General features: G+C 37.6%; 1 protein-coding gene across 1 annotated transcript in view; it reads left to right on the top strand.

The window, feature by feature from the left end:
* The window catches only part of RIT2 (Ras like without CAAX 2), a 172,188-nt gene that overhangs the window by 51,054 nt on the left and 102,527 nt on the right, over positions 1 to 18,607 (top strand). The window contains exon 3 of the mRNA XM_027671698.1: positions 14,463 to 14,536. Within this exon, the coding sequence (XP_027527499.1) occupies positions 14,463 to 14,536 (74 nt within the window). The remainder of the gene's footprint in view (positions 1 to 14,462; positions 14,537 to 18,607) is intronic.

Here is an 18,607-nt window from a genome sequence, read left to right as displayed (position 1 = left end):
CACTGATTGTGTAGACATAGTGAAATTGCCTGTGTTTGTGCTTCATATTCATCATCATTTAAAATGAGAAAAGGAGAATATATAAGAATAGTGGTGTATGCATTTGAACCGTATTCTTCAACCTGTGTTTTATTATTAACTTTGATTTTTCTGTCTGTTGGTATTATTTGCATTATACATCACATTAAGGGATTAATAGTCACTTTTGGTATAAGGCATTTTGACTTACATATGTGAAGAAGAGCAGAGATTATGGTTATTTTTTAGGACTAAGGCTCACCTTTGAACACACAAATTAAAATGTCTGCACATGAATCACGGATCTTGGGTCCAGTTCTGTGGGATTCAGGCAGATTTAGGAGTGGAGATTTAGGTCTTTACTCACTTCCTTTATCAAGGGTTGTGAGAGCCATTTAAGATGCTCTGGAACATGTCCAGAGAAGGGCAATGGAGCTGGGGAAGGGTCTGGAGCACAAGTCTGATGAGGAGGAGTTGAGGGGGCTGAGGGGGCTCAGCCTGGAGGAAAGGAGGTTCAGGAGGCACCTCCTTGCTCTCTACAACTCCTGAAAGGAGGCAGTAGACAGGTGGGGGTCGGTATTTTCTCCCAGGTAACAACTAACTGAACTAAAGGAAATGGACACAACTTGCTCCAGGGGAGGTTTAGATTGGGTGTTAGGGAAAATTTCTTTCCTGAAAGGGTTGTTAAGAACAGGAACAGGTTGCCCAGGGAAATGGAAGTCTTCATCTCTGGAGGGATTTAAAATCTATGTAGATGTGGCACTTAGGGACAAGGTTAGTGATTTGACAGTGCTGGGTTAACAGTTGGACTTGATGATCTTAAGGGTCTTTTCCAACTTAGATTATTCCATGAGTGATTCTGTGTCTTAGAGAATCCTGCTTTGGTTAGGATCACGATTCAGGAGGCCGCAGATCTTCCATAGGTCACGTGTTGTTGACATCTATCGCCCTGTGGGAGTGACATAGGACCTATGGATCACCAGAGCCCTTCTAGTCCAGTAAATGAAAGCCAGACAAGGAACCCAAGAGCATATTAAACATCAAGACTTATGTACGGGCAACTGAATAGCATCTGCTCTTCTTTTAAGTGTAAGGAGATTTTAGCTACCTACCTTGCGTGTAGACATGTGTTTTGTAGCTTTCTAAATGTAGGTGCCTGAAGCTGAATTGTGGTGCCTCCCCTGACAGCTTGTCAGAACAAGGGACTTCACAGATCACTGGGATACCACTCAGAGGATCTGGAGAGAAGTTCTGCAGTGAAGAGATGAATATGTAGAGTGAGACTGGCGGTTAAAGAAAGGAGAACATTATCATGTGTCTGGCAGTGCGGGTTCTCCCATAGTAAAATAAGCCATGAATACAAAAGGAGGGAGTAGTATTAAGAAATTAAGAGTGCCAAAACTGCTCAGTTAGTTTAGATTTCAATGAGGCAAAAAAATACCTTCTGCATAATATTGCTATTTTATCCTGCCATGAAAGGAAATAGAAGTTGTTTGAAGCGACAGAGAAGATGGCACAGCAGATCTTTCTCTCTCTGATGGAAACAATTTGACTGAAAAAAGAATTCCATTTTTCTTTGAAATATTTTTTTAAAGGTGATATTTTTTCCTCTAATGAACACATTAATGATAGCTGGAAAATCTTTCAATATTTCAGTCTGAGCTATTTCTTCTGGCTTGGATGAAGTCTCAGATCATTATGAGCTTTGATTCTTCACTATTTTCCTTATTATTGAAATAAACTGGTCCTATTCTAAACATACTGTGTTACTCAGATATATGGTCTTTTGCTCTATTGTTAAACTTTCTTTCTTTGGACTTCCCTTTTGTAGGAAAAATATTCAGTCCTAAATAATTTGCAGACTTCATGTAAGAAATTACCAAAGCAACCACTTGCATTTTCCTCTCTGTACTCAAGATGAATCACCCCTAAAATCCTGGACATACACTTAATGTCAGCTACTGATTTGTCACATTCAGGTTTTCTTAAAAATTGCTCATATGCAATTATTTGAATACTGTTTTCATCAGGGGAAGGTTCTTTGTCACTTAGCATTTTCAAAAACTCAGGAAACAGTGCTTAATCTAATAATTTTCCTTTACTAATATCTCTGATATAAACAATAACAGAGAAGCAAATGCAGTCAATGTCTTTCAAGGGAGTAGATGGCCCAAAGTGATGTTATTCTAGTTCTCATTATCTCCCCTATCAAGTCGCCAAACACCTGCTCAAAGGTTGGAGGTTGATCAGAACACCTTGAGGAGAATTTTGACTGGCAGTTTAGCCTTGGTAATGTAGTTTCCTGTCCATGTCCGTCTCACATGCCCTTGGAAAACTTACCACAGCAGCAGATTCACCTCAGGCAGAGAAATACCAGACAGTAGGTACAACTATGAGTGCCTGCATTGTGCTGTGAAGTCTCAGAGAAGGAAATAGTGTATAAAGACCCAGTGTAGAGCTATCTGTCTAGAGCTATAAATATCTATTAATGTTATATTAATATACATAGATATTAATATCCTTACATAGCTATTAATACCTAGAGCTATTCTTTACCCTAAATCACGAACAAGTAATGGTACATGAGCTATCACCTGCTAGGAACAGACACTGGGGGCTCTAAAATAGCCTGTAGATTTGTGAGATGAGATGAGCCAAATATAACAACTCATTCTGTGCTGACACTCTTCATCTCTGCCCTTTTCCCAGTCTCACTGGCTCTCTGGCATTCATCATACAGATTTTCAAGCTGATTCAATAGTATTCCAGAAGAAAACTAAGCCATCCCAACACATAATAATTGTCTACCAGGTTAGGGAGCTTAGTAACTTTGGTAAAAATGTTCCTCCAGGCTGAAAAATTGGCAAAAGGTATAGTGTAGAAACATGTATGAGGAAATGGAAGTATAAGAGGGAATGAAGGAGGAGGACAGAGATGATTTTACTTCTTGGACAGGTGATATATGAAAATCAAGTCAACCATCTTATGCAGAGTCACTCTCAGACACCAGCCCATGAGATGAAATTCCTTCACAAGTCTATCTCCGTTGTCAAAATTAATAGTGATAATCACCTGTGCCAATGTGTGGGATTCCTTGGGCTATTGGTCAATCCCTAAAAAAGGAAAATGGATTTGATGGACTTTTTATTTTCTATAGCTCTCCTCTTTATATTCTCATTTGGACCATTTATCTAATCAGAATGACCTTATATCATAACTTCTCCAGTGATCTGACTTCCCTTTCTCCATTGTTCTAGGAAGTGAGAAAACAGATGAATGACTGTTTATTAGGGATAAAAGACTGGCAGCTGGACAGGCCCAAAGAGTGGTGGTGAAGGAGCTAAATCCAGTTGGTGTCCAGCTATGAGTAATGTTACAATTCTCTGAATCTATTTCTCAGACATCTCTGCCCAACAGCTGCTTACCATGGCTGGAAGAGGAGAGAAAAGTGTTTCTCCCATGTGTTGTCATGAGAGATCTATGCTTGCTTCACGTTCACATGCAAAAAAGTACCAATGTCCCTTAACCATAAATGGCTCATATTTATTATTTCCTGTCCTCCATTAGCTTTCTTTATGTTAGAAATAAGATGTATTCCTGCCTTGGCCATCTTCTCTTCTTTACTGAGTAAGGGGTCCATGGAACATCGGTGATATTTTACCATTCTATTTCTTCTAGAAACCTCTGAGATTACCTGTGTGTCTGCTAAATATAGAGACAAGAAAAATAACCAAAACATATATAGAAGTGTGACCTTTTGGTTGCTCTTCTTAAGCACTGATTAATCAGATTAAAACTGAAAAAGGAAGAAAAAAGACTTTTCTTATTAATGTGACAATATGATGTAATATTTTTTAATAATAGTAATAGTAACAATAATGATAATAATGAAACAGTTTTATTAAAATTATTTCATAATTATATCTACCATATTCAGGATGTAGAAAGAGTCAGACCAGAATAGAAACCATTGTTAAAATACTTTTGTCTGTTCTACACAAAATAGCCTATTTCTTTCTTCATATCAGCTTCATACGGGCAGAATACTTCTAACTCAGCAGTGGCTGGTTTTGGTTTGACTCCATCCAACAGTCTTCACTTCCACCAGTGTTGATCCACCACATCTCTGACTGATCCATCTAATAGACGAAAGCATCAAGTAGTTGAAAGGTGTTTCTTCTGGTGGAAGAGTTTATTCTCAGGGCAGGGCTCTTCAATTCTCCTTTCAGGACTCCAGGGATGCCCTAACATTGACCCAACACAGAAAACTGGGACGTTTCCTTCCTAGGTTCTTCTCTGGTCTCTTGTAGTAGAGTTTCATTGACACATTTTCATTGGCTTGAGCCCCTCATATGATCCAGGGAACTCATCTCCCAGTCTGTAGACCCTGACTCCTTTTGCACATGAGCAAAGTGTTCACCTAGCTGGCAACATTAAGAAAGGGAAGTTTATATGTTTAGCATGAACCCCTGTGAAGTCACATGTATTTTGTAGTTTCTAATTCGTGACATAAATGTACAAAGTTCTAGGGCATGGTTGTTCAACTCTAATATCTGCATCTCATTTCATTAGTTAGATGAATAATACTCACAAATGTTCTTAGGGCTAAAGTGGTTATGTTATGTGGCAGCTTAGGAGATTCAAAGGTCCTGGGAATTGGATGACTGAAGGTGGAGTGAACACCAAAGTCACTCTGTGGGCTTAGCCCAGTGGTTCTGCTATAAGTATCAAAACCCACATACAGTGATTATAATCATGATTACAGGGATGAACTATGAAGGAGCTGAAGTGAGACTTGCAGCTCATAAGTAGGGAAAACCTGCTTACCTATACCTTGTATATCATGATTAGTAAAAATATTCAATAAATGGGTTTTGAAATTGAAAGAGACACCCATGCCATGGTTTTCTAGAGGTGGATGATTTATCGCACTCAATTCAAAATTCTTCATCACAGGACAAATGTTTCCATTAACCTTTCTTTCATGGAAGCCGGCAGCCATCTACACCTTACTAAATCCAAGGCACCATCCAAGCTAATAACCAAGTGGATGTAGTCAACTCGCTAATTACTTCCCCTGAAATGACAAGAAGTGAATTTGTAGCTGTCAGATCCTCCCACTCGGTAGCAAAATCGCGGACTTGAAAGAGTAGTGAAATTGCTACCTGCTATTCTTGTTCCCCAAGATAAGGGTACTTGGACTCCTGTTAATTATCATGTTTTGATTAAACAGGAGTACTTTGTTCACTTTGTTCGTGTACAGCTTTGAATAAAATGACATTTTTCTGGAAGCAGAGAAAGTAATGATGTACCTTTATTAAATATTTAGTAGCATTATCTATATTGCAAGTGGTTTCCAACAGCAAGTGCAAAGGTTTGCCTGAATTATCTTTAGCCTTGACTTGCAAAATTGCCAACTTTTGTAGAGAAATTGGAATTTCTCTGCAATAGTTGGTTCTGATAAAAATAGTCTTATTTTTATCACTTTACAAGCAAAATTTAACCTTTGTGAAGGATTGCACTACGAGGTCTGATGAAGAGCTGATGGAGGTTTTTGGGCAACAAGTTACAGCCTATGTAATAATTTATACAAATTTTGTTATATATCTGCTTATTTTCAGATTAAAATCATGAATGGGAGCTTTGTTGGTAACAGTATTGGGATTGGAACCAATAATTGTTGTACAGGGACAAATTATTGAGATAAAATTTGTATTGAGATAAAATTTGCTTAGAGGCTATTGCCTCTAAGCAGTAGCACATCATTTAAACAATGTGACCTATACTACATCCAGAAGAATCTTGTGTTTCACAATATGAGATTGAGCTATGAGAATGACCATCTCCATCCATATATTTACAGAAAAGAAGGAAGAGGGGTGCATTGTTTTCTAGACTTCATTTTGGTTTTAGAAATTGTAATTTGATCTTGATCAGAATTTGTAACCAGAACTTGTATTTTTCTTTAACTAATAATAATTGTATCTTAAGGAGGGAAAGTTCTTATCTGCAACTAGAAAATAAAATTTTGCAAACAGTAAAAAAAAAAAAAATATTTAGTGTAGTAGTATAAAAATAACCTACGTTTCTATAGCAGAAGATATTTGTGTGGGTGGTTTTTCGTGTTCAATTTTCAATCTGTTCCTGTTCCTGATATATTTTGCAGGACTAGATAAGCAGTTTTAGACATACAACTAATCGACATAGGGATTAATTTATGATACTCTCATCCTTTAATGTCTCTCTGTGTTTGTATACACAGGTGCATACATACCACTGCACGAACACACAAAACTACACACAGATGTCTTATATATGTGTATATATCTATTCTCCCTACAATGAAACACCTCATGGGGATGGACAACTACCAGTACTCAGTTTAGGTTTTGTTGCCCTGTTGCTTCAGAATATTGAGTTGGAATTGAACCCAAATTGAAAGTGCACAAGTGTTGACTGTATGGAGGGCAAGTAGTGGAGAGAGGGGTTTTGCTACCATGAATACAGGATAAAGATGTTATGCTAACATATATTGTCATAAAACTTTGAGCCCTGGTGACAGACATATGACTGTTTGTAAGGTGACCAGACAAGGCAGCAATGACTTTGCTTTGTTGGCTACCGAGGTCTTACGTTTTTTTAACTCCTTTGCCTGAAAGTGGGTATCTTACCTTGAATTTTCTGTTGTACATTATGCTTTGTATTCTTCTTTATTACTACATGTAGAAGAAAAGCTCTCCCATGCAACCCTGTTTAGCACAATCAGTCTTAATTTTGGTTCTTCTTGAGAGCCATGCCAGCCATTTTCTCCTTCTCCAACTGTTTTGTTGATAAACATCATGACCACAAGGACTCAAAGGTAGAAGAGAAACCAGATTTGACTGGATTAAAGTTCAATTCACTCAAAATTCTGAACACATAGAACATTTTAGAGCACAGATAATGCTTTTATGCCTTTTTTTTTTTTTGTGCTTACCAAAGACTAATTGAGATTAAGCTGCTTTTGTTTCCCATGTTTTTCAGCAGAGAAGGAAAGCATACTACAGTAATGAAACTGCAAGCTGACAGTGAAGAAAAGATGAGCTGTTTGTACATACAGACACAACTGAAAAAAAAATAGAAGAGGGAAAGTACAATGTACAACTCATTTCCCAATTTTCAGGGTGCAGGGTGCATTTCAAGTCACAAAAAAGTCTGGCACATACACATCCAAAGCTGAAAATCAATCAGGCTTCTTCAGCAGCTCAGTGTTATCAGTCTTGCCCTGTAGAGCACAGATCTGAAACATTAGGCAGCCCAACAAGAGGGAGGAAGATAATTTGAGAGCAGCTGTTTTAAGACAGATACATAATGGCATTAGGAGAGGAGCACTGCAGTGAGGTGAGAACTGAACAGAAATGCCCATTAGGCTGAGGAAGCTTTTAGTTGAATTATTGGAAGCAGATGCAGCCAGAGCCTAAGGTAAAGGAGTGAGACAAGAGTACGATGAAGTTGGCTTAGTTAAAAACTGCTAATAACAAATAGTCAGAGCTCCATGTGACTTACCGAGCCTAAATTAAGATTTTTATTCTGCAACAATTCTGGATGCTCAACAGGTTATACCTAGAGGTGTTCAAGGCCAGGTTGGACGGGGCTTTGAGTAACCTGGTCTAGTGGAAAGTGTCTTTGCCTGTGGTAGGGGGTTGGAACAAGATTCTTTAAAGTCCCTTCAACTCAAAACATTCTGTGATTCTATGATTCTATGCCCCATGCCCTTCCAAGTATTTAGACACCACATTTCATTGATTAGGATTAAGTCCAGAGGTTTATTTGAGGAGTGGGGCATAGTCTAGTTATGCTTCTGCTTTCCACTGAAGATATCAGCAGTGCTTATATTAGGAGGACAAAATCAACAAACATTGTTCAGCACTTTTTGTTTTCAACCTTAGAGAACAGAAGTAATTTGTTTTTCCCCTTCTATTTACATCTTTACTCCTTGAAATCATCAATTATCTTATGAATTACAGAATCATAGAATGGTTTTCATTGGAAGGGACCTTAAAGCTCATCTCATTCCAATCCTCCTGAGGTGGGCAGGGACACCTTCCACTATCCCAGGTTGCTCCAAGCCCCATCCAACCTGGCCTTGAACACTTCCAGGAATGGGGCAGCCACAGCTTCTCTGGGCAACCTGTGCCAGTGAGCACTCAAGGATTAGTTTTTATGTTTCATTGAAGATAGAGGAACCTCTAAAACAGAGCACAGTGTTTAGTTAAGAGCATGACATGAAAATGAGCAAAGGCTAAAAAAAGGAAGTGAAGAATTGTGTCTTCTATTGGAATTAAGGAGAACTGGAATATGCAACAATGATATGTATTTGAATTTAGCAAGGCCATTTGAAAACATCATTACAGAATATTTTCTGAAGACATATGTGGCCAAAACCTTGGTTTAGTATCTTATTTGAAAATATGTTTATGGTAATTTGAATGCTAAAATGAAAACTGAGACATAGAAAGTACTGTATTTTTCATCATGCAACTGAATATCTAATGAATAAATGTATGAATTCCTTTTACGATAAGCACTTAACATGAATAATGCTTTGTTTTTTCTCACACTGTTTTAATTTCCTCAAGGCCTACACTACTTTTTTTATAGTCTAGCAGAGAGGTAATATCTGCATTAAATGCTGCATTACTTACCTGTGTCTCTTTCATAGAAACAGCTGAGGTGTTCAAAGTGAGTGGTTAGTGACGGAAGCGTTTCTGTCTCTGGATTTGGGAAGGCAAATATCTTCTGCAAACCATCACCAAGATTCTTCTGCCTGGGATGGTGTCGTCTGTTACCATTGCTTTTGTAGGTGGGAGAAGGCAATTTGTGCTGTTAACACAACACTGAGCAAAACCTGAAGGATCTGGCAAAGACCTGACAAAGATACAGAAGTGACAGCACAAAGGCAAATGCAGTTCAATGCTGAGAAGTGAAAAACAGCATCCCTGGAAAGAACATTCTTAAGAAGTGTTCTTAATTGCAGACATAGTGGAGAATGATGTAACAGAACTGGAATATTTAACATATTGCAGTTACTGGTCGAGTACTAATATTCCTACTTGCATTATTTTAAGGGATACTGCTATCTATGAGAATATTTACAGAATACAAGGCAATCAAATCTGTCAGTTCTACTCTTCTAAACCATCCATTGCTTATCATGTGTGCATAGCTCATAGGAAGGGACCCTCTGTGACTTGGTGTCCTTGTCTGCAAAATGCTGATAGCAGTGTTCACCCAAATTATAAACCACCAATATTCCAGGAAAATAATTATGTGCTAAGGGAGGTTGTAATACCAATGTATTTTGATGGGTAATTCCTATGACATGCATATTCTTATCTCAAAAAGAAGGAGCTTATGTGTAGTATTTGGTACAGTGGTTTACATCTCTGTTCATCCACTCTTTCTATTCAAAAATTCCTTGCTGTAAATAGAAACAGCACCCATCCAGCCAAAGACTCATGACCATCCTAAATTCAGGAGCATTGCTAAATTAAAATGCATTTGTAGCAGATAATCTAAGCACAACAAGAGCTGTGTCTCCTGCTCTTTCTTTGGCACACAGGGAGAACAACAAGAGGCAGAATTCCAGGTGTGGCTGACTGAGCTTGGATTCCTTCTGCTGGTTTGACACCTCCTCAGCCAAATAAACCATCTTTTGGCTCATCTATATATGTGAATCTGATCAGTTTTATCTGCAATTAATATTGTATAAGACAGAAAAGAAGAGAGTATTTATTTAGAGGGCATGTAGGCAGAATTAACAAATGGAAGAAAGAAGCAGCTGACCTACATTTCAGGGACCGGAACTTGTCTGTAATGCAGATGAAAAGCCCATTCCAACTCCCCTTTAAATTGTACACCGTCCAAATCTATTTGTCACGAAGCAGTTACCTGCTCATAGCTGAAAAATGCTTTGATATATTTTTTATGAATTCAGCTTCTCCAGTGCTAAGATAACTCATCACAACACAGCTTTGAATTAATTACTGTACCTCTGTCTCCAGAATGATGTCTTAAAAAAAAAAGGAAAGCTGAAAAAAGAGAATGTATTAATTTTGCACAAACACACACACACACACACAAAAAAAAAGCCAGATATCAAAAAGCTCAAAAATTTTAATGATTTTTTTTTCTTTTCTTCTGTAGTACTGCAAAAGGGAATCAAAAAATTAAGAAAGAGAAGTTAGAAAAAAAACCTTTGGAGGAAACATTTTTTCATGGTTTAATCGAGATATAGGGGAAAAGGAATAAGTGCCATTCCCAAAACAATTGGAGCTCTGTTTGTTTTTCTCCCACTCCGCAAAACAGTAAATGGTCAGTAATAATGGAATCCAAATGGTATTGTCCCTTGTGATGAATTTTTTATCTATTTTCATTTTTATTTTTCATCTTCATAGGAAATAAGATTTTTTAAAAGTCCATATTACATGTGGAAAAAAATAAAAAAGAAATTCTCTTTAACTATACAGTTCATATATTCGCATTTTATTCAGATTGCAAGGATGGAAGAGTTTTGTTTCGTTTTTCTCTTTAGTACCCTAAAAAATGATCATTGTTTCAGTCAGTGTTTGAAACACTGTTAGATTTTACAGCAATATGAACAAACTCCATTCAAAGTCTTTTTCTTATAATGCCCTATCTTTCTGCTACATATTACCTAAACCAAAAATGGAGACGTTACAGTTAGCCTCACAGAAAAAGATTAATCCTGAACTTAATATGAAATACATAGTTATAGTGTGATTTATTGCCTGATGTCTGATTAATATTCTTGCCTTTATTTTGTATGTTGTCTTAATGCTTTACTGAAGCAGCAGCTGTACTTTGGCCTTTTAATAAATAACCCTCCTTAGAGCTGTAGGATGTAAAGTACAGATACATGTGGCTTAGTAGCCCCCAAATTAACTTCAAAAGGAGCATTATACTCATATTATAAATTAATTAGGTGAAAGAAAATGTAAAGTACTCAAACATTGTGAGTAGTGTAAATATACAGGACAACATTTGTAATAATGTGAATAATTGTTAAAGAGAGGATATTGGAGAGTGAGTTTGTTAGTATTCATGATGAAGACTTTCCTGCTTTCTTTTTATATACACTCACATGTTATTTCAGGGGAACATCTTTGCTTCTTCTCTGTCCGCAGGCAAACAGCATGTTCCTGCTCTTTACAGAAGGGTCTCAGGGCTTCTCTTTCCCTAATGTGACCATAATCTGTACAATGCTGCCTGAAATTACAAGATTATCCACACAATATTCCCTTCTGAAATCCTGTGGGAAACATGCAAAGATACCCAGGGTTTGTGTTTAACATTATAGCTACCAATAAACCAAAAACATATTAACTGGGTCCAGCATACAAATACATCCAACTCTTGATCTCTGGAAGGGGATTTCTTTCTGGGTTAATACCTCTGCCTTGTAGCCTAAATAAAATAAAGATGTTTCGCTGTGTAACAGACAGGAAGGAGAGCTGAGCCTCTATTTATACTACTTTCTGAGATGAAATCCCAGTTTAAAAGTACTAATTGTAGAGCAGGACTAAATGGTACCCTTCCACTCTTGGTTTGTCTTGGTCCATATCGCATAATATGTGAAACATGGTTTTCAAATTTATGCATCTTCCTTCTACCTCCTGCATTAGAAGGTGTACATTATCCTAATAACCCAAGGAATCAGTGAATCCACAGGATAAACATAGTGTTCTTCAAAGGAGTGGTTGGGTTTGAGCATTAAGAAGGCATCAGCTCATAAGTGGCTGCTACAATCTTATCTCTGGTATGAGGGTGTTGGCTCAAAATAGTGATTTCTTTGGTAAGTGTGGGCTTTAGAACTTCCCTTATATGTGCTTTAAATACGAGCTAAAACTCTTATCTGTTTTCCACTCAAATGCTTGAGAATACCCCCAGCTTAGCACAGCCCAACTGAGGACATACTTAAGCTTTTCTATATTATCTCTGTTATTGTACTTTTTGCGTATATGCAGAGAGAGAACGTTACAAGGGAAACTCATAACTCCTCCCAGTTTCATCTCTTCATTTCTTAGGGCAAAAGCAGATCCTGTAAGTGGAAAGCATTTTCCAAATTCATTTGCCTAGAAAACCATGTAGATTCATTTGCTTGGTCAATGCTTAACACAACATGTTTCTCCACCACCAACTGAAGACATTAGCATATATCAAAGATCAAACTGGGACACTGATTCTGGTACTTCATCGTGAAATGCTTTAAATTCAGTAGTTTGGGAAAACAAACTAAAGGAAAATGACAAAGTGTGCTTGTGCATTCAGCATTGTCTCTGCAAGGGAAAAGGATTATAAATATAGTCCAGCTCCAGTTTTAGCAGTTGAAAGTTCGCTGACGACAGTGACGTGATATCAGGGTACACCTGAAGTAGCTCGGCAGGGTAGATCTCTTACATTTGCTTACTGAAAGCTGTGACTTATATTCAGAGGCCAGTGGGTCTTCTAGCTATAACTAACTCTGAATTCCTAATTCGTTTCCTTAGCAAATAAGACAGGATTTATTTAGATTCATTTTTATCCAAGCTGAATTTAAGTAGGCAAATTTCTCTCTGCATTAACTGCTTTAAAGTCGCTGTATTAAAATTCACATTGGTCAAAGTGAAGAGAGAAGTAGGACCATTGGCTTCAGAGAATCCAGCTGCAGAGCCAAAAGTGCAAGCTAAATTTATGCAAGTCATATGTCAATTATGTATGCAGTAATGAAATGTAAATGGGCACCCACCTGCATGGAAGTATGTCAATAATACTTGATAGTATTAATAGATTTAATATGAAGGAAATACCATGATTGATTTTACATATTTCTGTATTTTGTTTTCACTTTTTGGTTAATAAAAAAATTATTAAAAAAAAAGAAGAAAATAAATCTGCTGCAGATATCACTGTGATAACAGATTACTTAAACTGCAAGTAGCCAGTTCCTTCTATCTGGCCTCTCTTTGGCACAGAGTTTCTTATTCAGCAATCCCTACAAAAAGATCCATTAACCAAAACATCTGCTGGTCTGGCTTTCTCAGCATGGCAATGTATCATGCAACTAATTAAGTCTCTGAGCCATCCTAATATCAAGTGGATTAAATATTTGTTTAAAACAAGGCACATGCCTATTAATTTGCTGAGCTGAGGCCCAAACTAAAGAGGAGAGTCATGGACAATATTGTATGTGATAATGTCATTAAAGATAGCAATTCTCTGACTGCATATAAGGGGTCCCGAGTTAAGGCCATCCAGAACCATTTGCGTCCAAATGTTTTAGTTTTTCTCTTGTGCAGGTAGAAAGCAGGTTTTCACATGCTTTTATAAAGTGATATATGATGCAATATACATATTACAGCACAAACTGGAATGTCTTGAGAATTACATCCACCTGCAGTATAATCCCATATTATAATCTCAATATTATCTCAATATTTATTGAGAGCCCAGTCCTGAGGGTCTCTGGCAGGATTGGCTGTTTGGACAAGCCCAGCTATATTCTGATGATGATTAATGACACTTCTCAGATACATCAAAGGCACTTGTCTTCATGCCTCAGTGCACAGTCAATGCATAATGTCAGTCACAAAACCCACTCAGGCTGCTCTACATTATTGTTTAATCAAACAACATAGATAAATTCCAAGACTATTTCAAGTATAAACATGGAACGGTATCTAAGCTCCTTTTAATCTTATGAAGAAAATGCAAATGTTGAGAGGGGAATGAAATTGAAATGTGAGGAAAACATCTTGTACAAATAGGAATCCACCTTTTCTTTGTTTTTCTTCTTCTAAATTTAGGTTGTCAAAATCACGAGGTAAGGGAACAGTCCATGAAAGAGAGTTTTTCCTTCTCCACCCCCAGTAATGAAAAGTGCGAGGACACTGACTACAGAATTTATTTTTAAAATATCTATCCTCAGCCTCTCTGGAGGTATACAGAAGTTTAAATAATTGTTCTGACACCCCTGAGGCAGGAGCTCCCTTCAGCCATAAGGAGTCTATCCCAATAATTTAGACAATCCTTAAATTGAAACTATGTGCTAGAAAAGCTCTGTGGAAGGATCATTTGCGGTAAGCAAAAACCTCTCTACTGCATAGCACCAGCACAGCATCTCTGAATCTTTGTGACTTAAACAGCACCCGTGGTATGTGAAACCCTTTTAAAGAAAGATAAATTTAGTTTTTATATTTTGAGGTTGTGTGATAGAAAGGACTCTCTTTTGCTAATAGTTTGTAGTGATGATAGGATTTCAAAAAGGGACTTTTTGACCTGAAGTAAAGCAAAGTAAGGTCAGACTGAAGAGCTCTTGAAAAGCCTACTCCAAACTGGCAAAAGTATTTCATTTTCCATTCTCTGAGCCACTCATATGTTTAATCAAACTGCACCGTGTCTTTCAGAGGATGCCTATAAAACTCAAGTCCGAATTGATGATGAACCAGCCTATTTGGACATTCTAGACACTGCTGGGCAGGTGAGTAATTTTTCAATGTGAATCATTCAATCAGAGGTAAACTCAAAGATTTTAACCTCAGATTTACGGGTCGCACAGCTAGAAAAGAGATTCCCTATTCAAACATAAAAGTATTAGAGGCAGAATAACAGAGAGGAATTAACAAAGGAGAAGATTAAAGCAGTGCTGCAGTTTAGCATAGTTAAACTTCCAAATCTAATGAGAAGAGTTTAAATAAGCAAAGTTTAAATAAGCAAAAGACAAAAAGCTGTTTGTTTCTTTTTCTCTTTTATACAGGAACATCTGTCACAATAATGGAGTGAATAAATGCTGTCATTAGTTTGTCTTATGTCTTTCTCACTCCTGCTTTTCCATGTATACTTCAGGAATATTCTGGTCTTACTTGTAGATTAAGTATCTTGTTACACCTCTTCGCCTCCCCGCACTATATTTAAATATCAAATGCTGACCAAGAAGGAAAAGATCTTAATGCCAAAAGTAGCACACATACAGGTTGCCCAGAGAAGCTGTGACTGCCCCATCCCTGGAAGTGTCCAAGGACGGATTTCACGGGGCTTGGAGCAACCTGACCTAGTGAAAAATGCTCCTGCCCATGGCAGGGTGTCGGAACGAGGCTGTCTTTAAGGTCCCTTCCAACTGAAACTATTCTCTGATTCTGCGATTTCTATGACAACATGTATGTGCTCATGTGAACATCAGTCAGGGAACTAATTTTCACATATAATAATGAAGACAAAGGAGTTAAATACAAGAATTTCTTCTACCTGACTCAGTTAATCCTCTTTCAGTCTCAACATATTTTTACTATTTAATCAAAGTAAACACTTGTTGCCAGTTTTTGATCTTTTCCTGAGGTGTGCCTTAGGTTCTGTTTGAAGGCTTCGAAAGTTTCACGAGTTTCCATAGTGTGTGTGTACCTTGTACAGGAACAAGACAATCAACGAGGACAATAGGTACTTAAAACAAATAAGCAAACAAAGATTTAGGAAGTAGAAGCCTGGAAGCCTTGATGTCAGCTTTTCAGATGTCTGAGTGTGCCTGAGCTGGGCACTGCAAATGGTGAGGAATGCAGTCTGCTGCCAGGAATTTAAGGAAACTCATATATTGTCAGGCAGGTTCACATTTTGGGAAAAAAATCCCCCAGAAAACTGTATAATTTTTGCATTATTGTTTTATTTTTGATCATATAAAAAGGCTAGAACCAAGCCTCATTCTTAATTTATGGGGTATGGATATGATTGCCAGGATTAAGAATTTTATCATAACAGACAATTAATTGTAAGGTAAGAAATGAAATCAGAATAATGCAGTCAGTGAAAGCTGCTGAGAGCAATAGTATAGATGGAGAGTTTTGAGATTTCTTTCTAGAAGGAGCCATAATTTCAGAGGTCCTTGGCATGTAATGACCAAGTAATAAAATGTAGCGCAAATATTTCATAGAATCATAGAATTTTAAAGATTGGAAAAGATCTTTAAGATAATTGAGTCCAACTATTCCCCAGCCCTGCCAAACCCACCACTAAACCATGTACCCAAGTGCCACACCGACATGTCTTTTAAATCCCTCTAGGGATGGTGACTCCACCACTGCCCTGGGAAACCTGCACCAGTGATTGACAACCCTTTCAGTGAAGAATTTTTTTCTTACTATCCCATTTAAACCTCCCCTGTTCCCTCAGCCACTCTTCTTCATAGCAAGCAGAGACTGGTGGCAGAAGCACCACACTCTGCAGATACATCATCCCAGGCCACTGTACAGCCTGGGCATAGCTATTCTACTTCAGTTGGATTGATTCCACTGAGTTGAATTGATATGACAAAATCTCTGTTTTAAATTTCCCTGTTGTTCCAGTGGAGACTGTCATCACTGAAACACGTCCCAATGTCACTGTGTTAGGAAGCACTTCCCACTTTCCTTCCCCGCTATTTTTCAGGAGCTGTCCATTCTAAGTGCCCTGGATTTAGCTGCTTGTCTTTGCAGATATCTTTGGATTTGTTGCCTCTCTACTACACAGCTCCAGAATAAATCAAGACCTAATCCAACTCCCATTGAAGTCAACAGCTGAAATAGCCTCTTTCTTCACAGAAGACTTAATGTTGCTCTCACTAAAGCTCACACTGAATTTCTGCTCTGACTTTGGTGACTCAGGGTAAAAATCCAAGACACCCACTTGTGCTGTCAATGGTGTGTGCTCTGATGCTGCCTTGCTGAGTTTTTTTACCTGAGTTTTGTGTTAAATTAAAGATGGTGTTACAGCTTCTAAATCATGCAGTGGAAATCTCATTTCTCTGGGTGCCCTAGCAGTCATAAATACTTCATCATTAACTTTGAATAATGACTTTAATCACTCCAGAAGATAAAGGAGCTAAAATTGTAATTCATCCCTATTTGGGAAACACAAGAAGTCAATAGAGAAACCAACTGAAGTTAATGCACTTTGTTGTTGTGCTCGAGGATATGTTTCAACAAATATCTTCTCCTTTCCTTGCTGTACCTATATGGTAATTGAAGACTTCAATGCTGATCAAATTAATTAATAATAATTCATATAGTTTGTTATTAAGAATCTAGAGCTAAAAATCCACATGAGATTTTGTACTTGACACTAGGTAAAAATCTTTGATATTTTAACTGGTAGATACAGTTTGAGGAACTAAAAACATAGGTGGTGCTTCAGGAATACATTTATGGTTCTCAAATTTCTGAAGTTAAAAAACATTAAAACAAAGTGAAAACAGGAGCATAAATAAACTATTTGTATGGCTCATCTAGTTACTGATCTTTATCTTCTTGTGCATATAGATAGACACTAATAAATGCAACCAACTGCTTCTCTCAGGAAAAAAACTGATGTTCCATAAACTCTGGATCCATGTTTTATGCATCTTCATTTGTCCTTTTGTGCTATTCCAATATTGTTTTTTCCACTGAAGGTACAACAAGAGGCATTTTGTTAATGAATGTAAGGGCCAGTGTAAGCAGTTAAGCTTCACTGAACTCACCACACCTGCTTTCACCACCCTCTACACCTGCCAGCTGGGCAGCCTGTCTTTGCTCACCACAATCAACTTCAGACAGAATAAGGTTATGTTTACCTCAGAGAGTTTCAAGAGCAGGTATTGCTGATGTAGCCCCTCTTAGCTGTATTGCCATCAACAGACCTTTCTTGAGCAATTCCTACCAAAAAACTGTTGTGCAGTGACAAAATAAACAAAAAATTGATGTTGTTTTTCTTTTTCAATGGCATAGTGAATGTAGAAGAAGCTATCAGTAATTCCTTTAGTTAGCTATTGGTGATGCCTTTGGCTCTTTAAACAGAAGTAATCTCCTTAAACAAAAAGTTTTCTTTTTGCATCTACATTTCAACTAAAACAAAAAAAAAGGCAAATAAAACTGAACGGAGAGTAAATGTGAGATTGAGATCACATTTACAAAATCAAGGGAGTTTATTTTGCTAGCTTTTAACTCTAAAAACTCTCAAGGCTATGTACAATGTGGCATGTGACGTATATTGGAAAATCTTAGTGGAAAACAGGAAGCACAAATTATTATCTATAAAGATAGTTTGAACTTCCTTGTTCACCCATATCCATGAGACATTTGTTGAGGAACTCTCCCTTGAAATTCACCCATGTGCTTCTGTCCGTTGAGTTTGGAAGTGGTCTTTGGGGAGGTGGTTCTGGGATTTCCCTTTTCTTATCCAAAGTGTCAAAAAATTAATCTGTTTTTATATACGTTTGATTCAAACTGACACAAGCTCTTTGATTCCAATGAAACTCGTGGGTGCAAATGAAAGGACATTCAGACCTCAAGCTCTTTATTCTGTGTTCAGTTCCCTTCACAATTATTCTCAGAGAGTGACAACCCCCGGCTGCTCCAACCGTGCACAAAAACCTTCCACACAGAGTTGTAGAAACCTTCCGTTCATTCCTTTGTGCTTTATCGTCCTCTCCTTTAACTTAAAAATATGTTGCTACTTCTGGAGCCTAGAAGTATGCTTCTCATGGAGCACACGCAGCAGTTATCTCTCCTGCTGTATTTATAAACCGTTGACTGACACAGGAGCTTTT

This window comes from Neopelma chrysocephalum, unplaced genomic scaffold (assembly GCF_003984885.1).
Source record: "Neopelma chrysocephalum unplaced genomic scaffold, ASM398488v2 Primary Assembly neopelma1_97116, whole genome shotgun sequence".
Taxonomy (NCBI): Eukaryota; Metazoa; Chordata; class Aves; order Passeriformes; family Pipridae; genus Neopelma; species Neopelma chrysocephalum.
The sequence above is the reverse complement of the archived record's forward strand: the minus strand, read 5'-3'. Positions and strand labels throughout refer to the sequence as shown.